Below are 15575 nucleotides of genomic sequence, written 5' to 3'. Positions count from 1 at the left end.
AATAATAACTCTCACCATGAAATCACTCACACTATAAGCACAAACACTCTAGTATGTAAATAATATAGTTGTTGAATATGTGTTGTACCAAAGCTCTCCATGTGATGACTTTTATAGGCAAAAGGTGTATAAGGAACTTTGAAACTTGGAGATCAAGATTATAAAACTTGGTGAGTCAGTTTTGAAGTCTTTGGTGAGCAAGCTTAGAGACTTGGTGAGCAAGCATCCTAGACTTGGCAAAGAAGCCTTTAATATGCTTATGAAGGAAGCTTAGATGTGCTATAAATAAGAGTCATATCTCAACAATCTTTGCCTTGGCTCGAATTCAATATGTTGCTTATCACTAAATAAAGCCCTGAAAGGCGCTCAAGTGTTGTAGAGACCAACCAAGTCCAGATAGTGATGAAACTTGGTATTTGGAAGAGGCTTGGTCAACATATCTGCTGGATTCTTTAATGTGTGAATCTTTTCCACTATAATTTCACCAATAGTAACAATTATTGTCCACTATCTTTTATATTAATGTATTTGTTCTTGTCATGATAACGACTATTCTTGGTTAAATGAACAACACTTTGATTATCACAAAAAACTGTAAGAACACCTTGTGTTAGACCAAGTTCATTTACCAAACCTTGGAGCCAAATAGCCTCTTTCACACCCCCTGTTGCTGAAATATATTATGTGTCAGTCGTAGACAATGCAACAATGGACTGAAGAGTCGCTTTCCAACTAATAGCACTATTATAGAGAGTAAAAATGTAACCAGAAAGAGATCTCATTTTGTCAATATCACCACCATAATTTGAATCAACATAACCTACAACATCATCATTGTAGCCTTGCTTCTGTCAAATATCAAGCCAATGTCAGAAGTACCTTTTAAATACCGAAAAATCCATTTTACAGCACTTCAATGATCATTTCCAAGATTATGTGTATATCAACTTACCATGATAACAACATATGCTAAATCAGGTCTAGTTCACATCATAGCATACATAAGACTATTAACTACACTAGTATAAGAAATATGTGACATACGCTCCATCTCTTCCTCTATGTGTGAGCAAAGATCTAAGGATAACTTGAAATGTGCAGCAAGTGGGGTAGAGACATGTTTGAAATTGTTCATATTAAACCTTTTAAGCATTTTCTCAATATACTTTTGTTGAGATAAGAACACCTTACCAGCTTGACAGTCCATGCGAATCTCCATACCAAGGATTTTCCTGGCTGCACCTAATTCCTTTATCTCAAACTCATTATTGAGTTGAGTTTTCAAATTTCTGATTAAAGACTTGTCACATGAAGCAATTAACATATCATCCATATAAAGTAACAAGTATATGAAAGATCAAATTTTAGAAATAAATACAATCATAAAATTTAATCCTATAATAAACTTGCCTAGTCATGAAGGAATCAAATCTCTTGTACCATTGTCTAAGAGCTTATTTAAGGTCATATAAAGATTTCTTCAATCGGTAGACAATATGCTTCTTACCAGGAACAATAAATCCCTCGAGTTATTCCATGTAAATTTCTTCTTCCAACTCTCAATGTAGAAAAACTGTTTTTACATCAAGTTGCTCCAACTCCAAATCAAATAAAGCAAGCAAACCACGAATGGAAGTATGACGAACAACAAGTGAGAATATCTCATTAAAGTCAATACATTCCTTTTCATTAAAGCCTTTAACAACTAGTCATGTCAAAACTCCGGGAATGTCGTCTTTCTTCTTATAGACTCATTTACGTCTCAATGGTCGTTTGTCTATGGGAAGCTCTATCAAAACTCAAGTACCATTCTTATGAAGACTTTCAATTTCTTCATTTATAGCCACTAGCCACTATGAAGACTCAGCACAATAAACAACTTCTATATAGCTGGTAGGTTCAACACCATCATTTACATCTTGTGCAACTACAATGCATAAGCAATTAAATTGTCACCGTCAATGTATTTAGCTGGCCTTTTAATTAGTCATTTGGTTTTATCTCGAGCAATACAATAATCATCTTCCGACTAATGAATATAGAAGTGGTATTGTCATCATTATCAACATATTAATCCTTAATGCTAGATTGATTTGTAGAGGAAGATGGAACATCAATATTAGGTGTTGCAGGATTTACTATCAACTCCATCTTTTCTCTCTAGTACCTTGTAGATTACTTGTACTAGTAGAAGACACAACAAATTGTTTTCCAGAAGATAATAATGCATCCTCATTAAAAGTCACATCTCTACTAAGAATTAATTTTCGTAACTTTGAATTAGAACACCACAAGCAATATCTTTTACACTTAAAATGCATAACCAAGAAATATATACTCAACAACTCTTGGAGTTAATTTACCATCATTAACATGTGCATAAGCAGGACATCCAAATATTATTAAATTATAATAATCAACATGATTTCTTGACCAAATTTCTTCTGGGATTTTGAAGTCAAGTGCTGAATGTGGAGAACGATTGACCAAGTAATAAGTAGTAGATGCTGCTTCGACCCAAAAATCACACTGATACCATAACCCAACATTTGAGAGCATACAACGAACTCTCTCAAATATAGTCATGTTCACCTGTTCTGCAACACCATTTTCCTGGGGATTCCTTGGAATAGTTTTGTGTCTAGCAATACCATTATTTGTGCAAAACTCATTAAAGTCATCATTGCAGAACTCTAATCCATTGTCTGTTTTGAGCTTCGTCACTTTCTTCCATGTCCGGGTTTCAACACGAGTTTTCCACTTCTTGAAAGTGGAGAATGTCTCATTTTTATGCCGCAGAAAATAAACCCAAACCTTGCGAGAAAAATAATCAAGAATACCATAGCACCCAAAGGTGTTGTCATATAGTGGCATCCTCCTTGAGAAAGAACTTTCGAAGGCCCCCAAAGGTCAGAATGAATATAATCAAGAATACATTTGGTATGATGAGCTGTAGTGGAGAAACTAACCTTTTTCTGTTTCCAAAAACACAATGTTTGAAATACTCCAACTTATCGATGTCATGTTTACCAAGATGACCTTGCTTACTTAGAAGATGCATGCCTTTTTTACTCATTTGGCCCAAGCGCATGTGCCATAATTTGGTGACGTCGTTATCAGACATAGAAGAAGATACAGGTGTTGAACCTGTCATAACAGATCCTTGCAAGACATATAAACTACCAATTCGGTTAACTTTTAATAATACCATAACACCTTTTAATACCTTTCGAACTCCACCTTCAGCTGATTACCTACACCCGAGAGACTGTAGGGTGCCAAGAGAAATCACGTTTTGCTTCAAATATGGAATATAGCGGAAATTAGTAAAAGTTATGACAACACCATCACGAGTCTTGATCTGAACTGTACCTATTCCTACAACCTTGCATTGAATATCATTTCCCATCAAATCAAAACCACTATCAACGTGTTTAAAAGTGGTAAATAAGTCCATATAAGGACACATATGAAAAGTGCATCCAGAATCGATAATCCATTCTGGTTTACTCCTTTTATTAGAAGAGACAACAGATAAAATAATATCATCGTCACAATCAGCTTCAATATTAGCAGCTTAAGGAATATCATGCCATGGTTTCTTGCAATAGCGACATGTTTTGTTGGATTTTCGTCCCTTGGATTTGGGTTTGAACTTTTTGTAACTGCTACTCCTTTTTTTTAGTTCTTCCTCGAACACTTAAGTCTTCACCCTTGTCCACGGAATTAACTTCAAGATCAAAAATTTCTTTGGACAATAAATTAGATTTAACATCTTCAAAGGATAATGTATCATTGTTTCCATACGACATGATTTCTTTGAAGTGTATATACGTAGAAGGTAAAGAGACAACAACAAAAAAACTTTGTCCTCATCTTCAATATTAATATTAATATTTTGCACATCCATAATAATAGAATTAAACTCATCAAGATGAGTTTGAGTAGGAGCACCTTCAACCATTTGAATGGTATATAACCGTTCTTTGAGACGAAGCTTGTTTGCGAGGATCTTGGTCATGTATAAAGTTTCTAACTCCAACCACAAAGCTGCAGCGGTTTTTTCATTGGCAATTTCACGAAGAACCTCCTTGGACAAGCAAAGTTGGATTGTTGAAAGCGCCTTTTCATCCAAATTGACCCATTGATCATCGATCATGGAAGTTGGTTTCTTTGACTTTCGATCTAAAGCTTTCTTTAATCTGCTCTGGATAAGAACGACTCTCAATTGGACTCGGCATATAGAAAAGCTAATATTGCCATCAAACTTCTCAATGTCAAATTTAGACATTTTGAAATTCTCAATTGAGTAAGAGCTTTGATGGCTCTTGTTAGGGATAGAGCGTTAAGCGGAAGCACGAGATCAGATCAATTGGGAACTAAAGAGAAGCAAGTAAAGAAGAAAGAAAAATAACACACAAGATTTAACGTGGAAAACCCCCCTCAGTAAGAGAGGTAAAAACCACGGGCGATAACGAGCAAAGTTCTACTATGTAAAAATGGGAGAGTACAATAAACCCTCTTATAATGATGAGTACAAAGGTCAAAATTTTGTCTCTCAAATGGAACAAGAATTCTCAACATAAAATCACTCACACAATAAGCACAAACACTTTAGTATGTAAGTAATGTAGTTGCTGAATTTGTGTTGTACCAAAGCTCTCCATATGATGTCTTTTATAGGCAAAAGGTGTAGAATGAACTTTGAAACTTGGAGAGCAAGATTGGAAAATTTGGTGAGTAAGTTTTGAAATCCTTGGTGAGCAAGTTGAGAGACTTAGTGAGCAAACATCTAAGGTTTGGTAAAGAAACCTTTAATAAGCTTATGAAGGAAGCTTAGATATACTATAAATGAGAGTCATATTTCAATATCAACCCTACCAAGTATCATCTCTATTTACATATATAATTAACTATGACTCCAAGTTCTCATTGAGATCCATCCCAGGTGTTTATCTTTTATGAAGAAAAATCTCCATTATATATCTTTACTCTTAATTATTCATCTTCACTGAATAAGTAAATTACTGCTTCTTAACAATGTCATATAAACATTTTAATTATCTAATTAAAACCCTCAAATATATTAATGGGGAAATTACATAAATCTTCCTAAACTTTACGTAGTTTATAATTAGGCATTATAAACTATTTTTTCCTTTTAATTACCCCTTAAATTTTATAAGTTGGTGAAATTACTCCATGTATAAATATATTATTAAACTTCCAATAGACAACAAGGAAGCCATTGCAATCAGACTCATGGAAGAAGCAATGCAACAATGTGGATTTGTGAGCATTGATATCAAGAGAAAACGACTATCAAAATACAAAATTAATTGAGAAAAAACATAAGTAAATGATGTAATAGTCGAGATTAAAAATGCATAAGTTAAAAATTTACATTACTATTAATTTAACATTATCTACAAGTTTCACTAATAATTAAAGTTTAAGGGTTACTTAATAAGAAATAATAATCTATAATAACTAAGTTTAGAATTTTATATATATTTTACCTATATTAATATCAAATTAATAATTAACATAATAAAAACAGAGCTGCTTCAGGGTGGCCACAAAATTGTACTTCCTTTTGTCATGTCTACATTACTTTTATTTTTAAAATGATGAGAGTAAGTAACTTTTAATCTTAACATTTTATTATCCATATTTATTATTCTTACCAATAGTTTTACTTGTTCTTACAAAAAATTTATATAACGCATCTACATGAAAAATTATATATTTTTCTAAAAGAATATGCATGCCCCCCTGCGAATGTCATATATATCACTATTATAAACCACTAAGTAACTAAAGATAAGTTTTTTTTTTAATTTATCCCCCCTCCAAATGTTGTATATGTGAATTATTCTTTGTGCAATTATTATCCAGTTACCCTCTTCTTCTTGAAGCTAACCCAGCAATGCAAACTAGAATCAATGTTCCTCTTCATTCAAACATTCCAATTTCACAGTGCTTCTCTTCTTCTTCTCCCACTTCAATCTCACCCCACTTCAACTCAATTTCCCATCCAATCCAAAACAAGAGGAAATTCCCATCTCTCACTGTAAAGATTAGCAACAACGAATCACTTATGCTACCAACCATGTCTGACATTATAGACGCATCAAGAGCACAGAAACTAGACCTTAAACTCCAAACTCTTGGACCCTTTTTCAGAATCACAGCCAAGAGCTTAGAAACTGAGAGAGAGCTTGGAAAGGCTGAGGGGTTGATAAGAGTGTGGGTTGGAGGAAGAATTCTTCACTTGGATTCAATCAGACTCCAAAGAGAAACACTGGGAATGGAGAAATCGATATTTGGACTTGGTCTCTTCATTGGTGCTGTGGCTATTCGCCATGGATATGATTGTCGATGCGAAACAGCTCAGTTATTGGCTATCAATGATTCTGATCTTTACCATAATAAGGTTCTTTTCTTACCAATCTTATCCATAATTTGCTATAATTAGATATTTTATCAACACTTAAACACATGATTTAAGACGAATTTATTAGGTAGGCGGTCATATTAACTTTTTTATTATACTCAATGTAAAACTCATAATTTCCTTTAGGGTCGACATCTAAGATGACCTTCACTCTATCAATACTGACTTGATAGTAATCCTTTCTATTATAGCGATTTCATTTACTTATCAATATTAGATAAAATCCAACTTATAGGTAACTTTTTTCATTACATAATTCTCAATAAAAATACCAATAATATGGTTAAAAACATAGGGAACCAAATTGGGGATTTTGAAGAAAATAATAGACTGAATAACTAAGATATTTTTCATTACTCAATTTGGAAATCAGAACCACATTAATAATAGTATCTGACTATCTGGAATACAAGTTCATGGGCTTATCACTAACAACCCAATTGATTAAAAGTAGGGAATATTAACATAAACATGATTTTGCAACTCTTCCCTATTTATAAAATATAATCTTGGAATTTAATGGGACGCTGAATGTTTTTCTTGGGTCTTTCTGCATGGCTGGATTTATTGGGCTCCAAGAGCCCATCACTTTATTAGTTTGTTTTATCTCATTTTAGTTACTTTGTTTTTTTATGATATTAGTTTGATTTAATTTATCTCATTTTATCTTCACTTACATCATATCTAGTAATAATCTTGTACATCTAAGCCAAAATAGTTGGTTATATGATTGAATTTATTACATATCATATTGTGTTAATGGGTATAGAATTAACTTGAATGATCTCTATATCCTGAAAAGGATTAGTTTTAATTATCAACATTTGAATAATATTTTTAATAGGAAAAATGTTCTTATGCACACTACTATTCAGTTGATCTTTTCATTCACAATTACAAAATAGTTGTCAGTGTTTCTTATCCCTGTCTATTTAATAACTATCATGAGACATACTAGATTAATAGTGAAATTTGATGTGTATTTTTTGACTTTGATAGTTGGTTAGGTTCTATACTAGACTTGGGTTTAAACCTGTGTACGAAGTGACTGGGTCATCGGTTAAGGATGTTGCACACATGCTGGTTTGGGGAGGTGTTGGTACACGCATGGATGCAAGTGTTGAACAACTTATGATAAAATGGTGTACAAGATTCAGAAAAACCTCACAGTGATTTACTTAAGCTAACTCTTTTCACACTAGGATTGGCAAAATTTCCAACTTGATAGCCATACCAGACTAGAAGATTTGGGAATGTTTTTTTTACTGTCATGGTTGTTAATAAGTGACTGTATATTCTTTTTAAAAACAGTAGAAAGTAAATTACACTTATATTACTTTTTAACAACTCCTGGTTTATGTTGTGATCTTGAGTTTTTGTTTTAACTTTTACAATAGTATACCTTTACAATATATTAGTCTCATGAAATAAGGTCATCCATCCTAAAAACATTTTTTATGATCATGCAACATCCTTTTTCTTTTCATTTTTCTCTGTAACTTAACTTACTAATCTCAATAAAGAAAATGATAACAAATCTTTTCTAATGTCAAAGCATAAATCCTTTTCTGTACTTGTTTTTTTTTAGGGGCACAAAGAGTTCTTTAGGTTTATTGTGTAAATCATAAGGCATAAATCTTTCTTCCCCATCTTTTTTTCTTAAATTTAACATTTATTGACAAATTTTCACATAAATGAGTTTTGATATTCATTGATAAATTTAATTGCTATTATAATATTTAATTAAATTGTTTTGATTTAAAAGATATGATATAGTAATTATAATTATATTACTAATTTAACATATTTAATGTTTTTTGGTCCAAGTATGCTTTTCAAAAGTGTTTTTATGTGATTTGCTATAATTTATCTATTAACAATATAATAAAAAAAATGCTCTCATGCCACATTCTTCTTTCCTCATGTCACATGTCACTTTCTCCTTCCCTCGTGCCACATGTCACTTTCTCCTTCCCTCGTGTCATATGTCACTTTCTCCTTCCCTCCTGCCACATGTCACTTTCTCCTTCCCTCGTGTCACATGTTACTTTCTCCTTCCCTCGTGCCACATGTCACTTTCTCCTTCCCTCGTGCCACATGTCACATTCTCCTTCCCTCGTGCCACATGTCACTTTCTCCTTACATTTTTTCTCGTTCATGCCACATGTCACCTCCTCCTCACATATTTTTCTTCCTACTTTTTATATATTATATATTTTATATGCTAATAATAATTTAATATTAATTAGTGATTGGTTCATGTCGCTACCCCACTAAAATTGAGTGTTTACAACATCTATGTTTTGTTATGTTAAAAAGTAATAGTCATTGTACATTAGATGAAATTGAAATCATTTTTCACAAAACTCCCTCATGCCACATGTCACTTTCTCCTTCCCTCATGCCACATGTCACTTTCTCCTTACATTTTTTCTCGTTCATGCCACATGTCACCTCCTCCTCACATATTTTTCTTCCTACTTTTTATATATTATATATTTTATATGCTAATAATAATTTAATATTAATTAGTGATTGGTTCATGTCGCTACCCCACTAAAATTGAGTGTTTACAACATCTATTTTATGTTTCCAAAAATACAATGTTTGAAAAACTCCAACTTATCAATGTCCTGTTTACCAAGATGACCTTGCTTACTCAGAAGATGCATGCCTTTTTTACTCATATGGCCTAGGCGCATGTGCCATAATTTGGTGATGTCGTTATCTGACATAGAAGAAGAAACAGTTGTTGAACCTGTCATAATAGATCCTTGCAAGACATATAAACTACCAATTCGGTTAACTTTTAATAATACCATAATACCTTTTAATACCTTTAGAACTTCACCTTCAGCTGATTACCTACCCCCGAGAGACTGTAGGGTGCCAAGAGAAATCAAGTTCCACTTCAAATCTGGAATATAGCGGAAATTAGCAAAAGTTCTGACAACACCATCATGAGTCTTGATCTGAACTGTACATATTCCTACAATCATGCATTGAATATCATTTCCCATCAAATCAACATGTTTAAAAGTGGTAAATAAGTCCTTATAAGGACACATATGAAAAGTACACCCAGAATCAATAATTCATTTCGTTTTAATCCTTTTATTAGAAGAGACAACAGAAAAAAGAATATCGTCGTCACAATCAGCTTCAATATTAGCAGCTTAAGGAATATCATGCCCTGGTTTCTTGCAATAGCGACATGTTTTGTTGGATTTTCGTCCCTTGGATTTGGGTTTGAACTTTTTGTAACTGCTACTCCTTTTTTTTAGTTCTTCCTCGAACACTTAAGTCTTCACCCTTGTCCACGGAATTAACTTCAAGATCAAAAATTTCTTTGGACAATAAATTAGATTTAACATCTTCAAAGGATAATGTATCATTGTTTCCATACGACATGTTTTTGAGGGGCACAAAGAGTTCTTTAGGTTTATTGTGTAAATCATAAGGCATAAATCTTTCTTTCCCCATCTTTTTTTCTTAAATTTAACATTTATTGACAAATTTTCACATCAATGGGTTTTGATATTCATTGATAAATTTAATTGCTATTATAATATTTAATTAAATTGTTTTGATTTAAAAGATATGATATAGTAATTACAATTATATTACTAATTTAGCATATTTAATGTTTTTTGGTCCAAGTATGCTTTTCAAAAGTGTTTTTATGTGATTTATGCTAGTTTTAAAAGAAAATTTGTTTCTTTCATGTCATTTGACATAAATCATTTTTGGAAAAGAAAATTTATGGATAGTAGTTTTTTCAAAATGTAAACAAATGGCCTTTAATCTTAAAATATATTGAAAAGTTTTTATTTTATTTTGAAGAATCACACATTTTAGTCAATCTCAAAATAATAAAATAATAATAAATATAATTCAATCGCTTCTATATATTCATTACTTTTATTTTTTATTAGAGTTTTGACAAGTACCATTTTTACAAAATAGTCCACCTTGCCCAGTTTGCCCATCCTAAACACCCACAAAATTTAAGTAAGTATGAGTATGCCCCAAATTGTCTTATTTAATAAAATTGTATGACGTGCCCATTTTAAAATGAACTATTAAGAGTGTAATAAGTGTCCACGAGCATTGTATAATTAAATAAGAAAAAAAATCATAAAAAATAAAAGAAAATCAAATAGTGTAGTTGAAGAATTTTTTAAATTTTTTGATATTTTATATTAAGTTAATAAAATTATATTATTATATCACAATTTTTGAGACATTACATCATAATTTCTTTTATTCTTTTTCTTTATTTTTTGAGGTTGTGAACCACAGATATTGCCCCATAAGAATTTCCACGGGCACAAAATTTAAATGATATATAAAATTATTATGAGTGATACTCATCAATTTAATTTTTGAGAATAGAACTTAAGATGCAAATATTTTTTTTTGATAATGATAAAATATTACAACAAAGATTACTCCATCTATGATCTAACTACTAAACTTCTTTTCATGTATTATAATAATATATAGATGTAATATGCAACATTGTATTGATTTTTGTGTGGTGCAAAGACACTATTTATTTTTGTTTGTACTTTGCACTATTGTATTGATTATTTTTATAATAAAAAATCTGACTATTTGGTTATTTATTGACTGACATATGTATGATGATGAGGATCGTGTGGCTAGTATGTAATGTTGTAGAGTCAATAAGCAGAAGGTGTCACATCTGAAAATAACCACCGAAGCGTAGTGATAGTGTGAATTGTGAAAGAGGTTGAGCCCTAAACTGTAGTGTTAGTTCAAGATTGAAGAGAAACAGAAAAACCCAACCCAATCCAATGTCTGGTCGAGACTCCGATTCCAAGCGTCGCCATTCTAGGCACGATCGAGAAGCCGCAAGGTACATCCTCTTCTCACTCACTATTTTATCCTCAATTCAAATTTCTCTTAACTTGAAACCCTACACTTATAAGCTTTAACAATATAATTGATTTTGAATTGAGACTAGGAATAGGATAATTAGATTTGTTTAAATAGGTGATGCTTTCATTTTCATTCATTGTTGTTGGTTTTATAGTCCAAAGAGATACAAAAGGGACGAAAAAGAAGAAAGAGATGAGAGAAAACACGTACCGCGTCATTCTAATCAACAAGCTGAACATGTAAACAAAGATGTTGCTGCTGCTGACAAGAAATCAAATGATCCACCCCGACATTCAACTCAATCTACTCGATCACCAAGATCTCGCTCTTATCATCAGGTCAACTACATAAATGTCTGAATTGTTTTTTTTTAAATTGGATGCATCAACTGTATTGTTTTAAAAATCATTTACCTAAAATCCATGATTTCTATATTCTTAAAGAGTGCATTACATGCAGTCACAACTCACAAATTAATAGCTAAGTTGTTGTGGAAGATTTAGGGTTTGATTGCGAGTTGGTTTTCAGACGGTAATGGATGGAAGGGAAAGGCTTGAGAGTCATGAAAAGCATTTGTGAGATGACTCTGAAGTCTTCCCTTTCCTTTCTTTCCCCCTCAGAACTTAACTCGCAAATGAACCCTTAATTCACAACATTTCTAGTTAACTTGAGTTTGTAGTTTTTATGTTTCCATGGGTTATTTATAACTATTATTCTTCTTGTGGATAGTATTTAGTAAACAATGGTTATAATAGGGGTGGTGGTAGAAAAGAGCAAAAAGCTATGCTTTCCTTTTGCTTAGTGCAAATCCTTGTCCAGAACCTAACTGCTAGTACGCTACAACACATGTTAGCTCATGGCTGTCAAGTTACTTATTCGAAATTGCTCCCGATGTTTGCTATATACTAGTGGGATAAAGGTTTGGTTGTTGTTGTTTGCTATATACTAGGTGAAATATGAGCTGCAAACGTTAACATAAGATGATGAGTAGAATTGCTTTGAGACTTGAGGAGTTGAGGGTGAATATTGAATGAATATTTTATACTGCATAGTTTGATTATGCTAGTTGTATAATATCAAATTCTTCGCCTGAATTGTTGAAAATAGTTCTTACAATCCTTGATCTGTAGGGAATTACCTATAAATCATCACATAAGTTTTCATATGCAAAATCGACGAGAAAATTTCCTAATACTCAGTTTCATGATACCGGAAATTCTTTTCCTATTACAGATTTGAAATCCTTTTTATATGCTCGTCTGTTATTCAGTGCATGCAAACTATTTTTCCATAGATTCTTGTTCTGTCCCATGCCTTCAAGTGCCTTCAATCCTTCATATATAACAATCTTAGGCTTGCCTATGCATGTTTTATAACAGCATGGTGAACGAGCTAATACTGGGCATGTTGGCAGAGGCGCTGGTCGAAGGGAAGCTGGTGGTCAGTATCCTTAATTTTACATTTGATATATGTTCGTTATCTTTGCTTTTATTGTGTATAGATTGGATGATTCATAGGTTGACTCTTTAAACCATTCTTCTATTTCATGTAGAAAATGTCTTTACTCAAAACAAAGAGCATAATGATCGGGTGGAGACCGGTCAAAGAGAGCTAAGAGATGAGAAGTCACAGGCTAAAGTGGATGATAGTTTCCAGCGAAGGGATGGTTTTCGTGAAAGGAAAGATGATCCACCTCCTACTACAAGGAAAAGGCCAGCATTTAGGGAGAAAAAGATTCCAGTGGAATCAGGAGATGCAAATCCGGCTGCTACAAATGCAGTAAAGACAAGCCATGCCGATCACGCCCCAGAAAGGAATGAAAGGAAGGAGGAAAGAAGCAGCAACCCTCGCCATCCGGATAGACTTGAGAGGAAATTTGCAGAAGGCAGAGCACCATACAAGAATGATGATAGGAGGGACGGCTTTTCATCCAGAGTGAGATATGGGAGTGGTGGAGGCAATAGCAATTACAGGGGAAGAGATAAGTTTAATGTAAAACAAGGTTATCATCCTATTAAGACTCAGACAGAGAAGTGGACACATGATTTGTATCAAGAGGTTAATAAGGATCCTATACCAAAGAGTGAGGATGACCAGATTGCAAAGCTGGAAGCACTATTGGCTTCATAGTATCAAACAGCAGCCAGCATTACTAAAAGCTTGTTGTGGTTGTTTTATGGGAAATCACTATTTCAACTCAAGCCCTGTCAGACATATTCTGGACATGATTTACTTCATTTACCAAATTCATAATTTCTTTTCCTCTGGTTCACAAAGTTTAAGTTTTTTGGCATGTGCTGCACTTCATTGGCTGAATATGTTCATTTTAATATCTACTCCCTTGACGTTTTTACTCTTATGGAGTTTTTGTTTTGATGGTATTTAGAGGTCCATTTTCAAGTTTTATCTATAATAAATGAATTTGTTATCAAAACTCATTCATTTCCTTGAACAAATTGAGTGAAAAGAAACAAAAATAACAAATTGAAAGATGTTTTCATTTTTTTTAATTTGCATGAAATTACATAAAAGGATTTTATAAAAATTGCAGTAATTAAGATAGAGTGGGGATCTAGTTACTCTAAGAGTAAATTTTTTAAACGTACTCCTCGTTTTAATCATCAGTTCTAGGGACATCTAATGATTTAGATTCACTCATTAATTTAAACTATTGGATTTTCTTAAAATTGATGGCTAAAATGAAGTGTAAGTTTAAATAACTTACTCTTGGAGTATCCCCTCCCATTAAGTTATTACATTAACTTAGGTGTAGCTAATGAACTTGGTGAGCATGATCATTGTGAGTTTCTTGGTTCAATTTCTAATGACAGGGCCACAGGGGGGACATATTTTGATGGTGGAATTACTATTGGCTTCCTGGGAGAACATAGAGCAAAATGCAACCTATATTAATTGAGTATAATTGTTTGGTTATTTTCCCGTCTACCTATTTCATATCTCGTCCTGTCCAAGATTTACATATTCCTAAACTGGAAACTTTGTTATCTTTTTTACTTTTTTTAAACAGACAAAACCACCCATATCCAGAATTTATGAATGCGTAAAGTTGTAAAAACAAGCAAGTCAACTTTTTTAAACACATGCAGAAACGTTTTATCATGTAGTAACAGTTAGAATGCTCTTAGTTAGAGTGAAATTTTTAGTCATATATGTGATAATGTAGTTTTTAAAAGTAATGAATTTAAACAGAAGTTCTTTTAAAATGTTATCTGTTTCCTGCGACTTCTTACATTTGAGTGCATTGGCAGTTGGCACACGCCTCCGGCCACAAGTTGAGTAGTTGAGTAGAATTGTTTTGCCTACTTAACCAAGGAAGGAATATTCAGCATACATGAATCCCAAAAGTGTCTTATTATTGCAAAATTGGGTATTGAATTGTTGATTTATTACCATCTATCCACTCAAGCATCAATCTTCATTTTCAACAGCTTAATTTTTTAATGGCCCTTGTTAACTAATTTAAGTGTACAAAATTCACAGATATAAAACTGGTGTTAACAAAAAAAAACCTTTTGATGAAAAATTATATGTATCTCTTCAAATCTCTCATACATTCATTGAAGCAAATGAAAGCTAGTGATATTCATTAACATTGATAAATAGAATAGGAATTAGCCTAAAAAAATCATAAGTATACACACTTAAAATACAAATAATACTCCTCCATCGTCATAAACAAATAAATTAAACATTGCATAACTTGCACACCCCTTATAGAGATATCATCACTTGCGAATATTGTTGAAATTGTTAAGGCTTTGTTTGGCAGCATAAGATGATTTAGCACTGGAAATGGTAGAAACAGCAGCAATAGTAACAGGGCCTCTGGGACTAGCCAAAAAATCAGCAACACTATTTCTCTGCTCTAAAAACTCAGCTGTTGGTGGCTGATAATCAGACCTGGTTCTTCTGTGAGAGGATCCTGTTAAGGACTCAGATTCCATTAACAAATGGTAGCTGCGGTTGGAGCTCTCAGAATGAGAGAAGCTTCTATATCTATGTTGATGAGGCTTTTGCTTCTTCATCACATGGATAAGATATGGAATCAAACCTTCCATTGCTTAATTTTTTCTTTCTTTCTCTGACAATCACAATCTTTGACTATGAATATTGAAAGCCTTGAAATAAAGGTTGGTTTATTGTATGATACTATAACATAAGGTTGCAAAGGAGAAGTTGTATTTATATTGGT

General features: G+C 32.7%; 3 protein-coding genes across 4 annotated transcripts; 2 read left to right on the top strand and 1 right to left on the bottom strand.

Moving 5' to 3' along the window:
• Positions 5828-7815, top strand: LOC109346421 (the record flags this gene model as incomplete). The annotated part of the gene is made up of 2 exons (XM_019585971.1): positions 5828-6436; positions 7457-7815. Coding segments are annotated over 2 exons (783 nt in total), but the record flags the coding sequence as incomplete, so codon positions are not given.
• On the top strand, positions 11131-13719 carry LOC109346420 (uncharacterized protein DDB_G0286299). 2 transcript variants are annotated; one of them, XM_019585968.1, is made up of 4 exons: positions 11131-11339; positions 11517-11715; positions 12742-12802; positions 12915-13719. In XM_019585968.1, the coding sequence occupies exons 1-4, from the start codon at positions 11278-11280 to the stop codon at positions 13490-13492; spliced, it is 900 nt and encodes a 299-aa protein (XP_019441513.1). In that variant the 5' UTR covers positions 11131-11277; the 3' UTR covers positions 13493-13719. The 2 variants fall into 2 exon arrangements, with proteins under 2 accessions (XP_019441513.1, XP_019441514.1); XM_019585969.1 differs by having other exon boundaries at positions 11135-11339; positions 11517-11700.
• Positions 15029-15575, bottom strand: LOC109344894. The gene has a single exon (XM_019583618.1). It carries the CDS (start codon positions 15439-15441, stop codon positions 15109-15111), a length of 333 nt encoding a protein of 110 aa, XP_019439163.1. The 5' UTR covers positions 15442-15575; the 3' UTR covers positions 15029-15108.

The sequence above is a fragment of the Lupinus angustifolius genome, chromosome LG04 (assembly GCF_001865875.1).
Source record: "Lupinus angustifolius cultivar Tanjil chromosome LG04, LupAngTanjil_v1.0, whole genome shotgun sequence".
NCBI classification, from domain to species: Eukaryota; Viridiplantae; Streptophyta; class Magnoliopsida; order Fabales; family Fabaceae; genus Lupinus; species Lupinus angustifolius.
Note: the sequence above shows the minus strand (reverse complement) of the source record. Positions and strands in the feature narration are given on the sequence as shown.

Bases quoted from the DNA above. Each gene is read 5' to 3' on its own strand.
- LOC109344894 (XM_019583618.1), bottom strand. From the start codon at position 15,441: ATGGAAGGTTTGATTCCATATCTTATCCATGTGATGAAGAAGCAAAAG.
- LOC109346420 (XM_019585968.1), top strand. From the start codon at position 11,278: ATGTCTGGTCGAGACTCCGATTCCAAGCGTCGCCATTCTAGGCACGAT. The intron at 11,340-11,516 runs GTACATCCTCTT...TTGGTTTTATAG, and splicing joins CACGATCGAGAAGCCGCAAG to TCCAAAGAGATACAAAAGGG. The intron at 11,716-12,741 runs GTCTGAATTGTT...GTTTTATAACAG, and splicing joins ATCAGGTCAACTACATAAAT to CATGGTGAACGAGCTAATAC.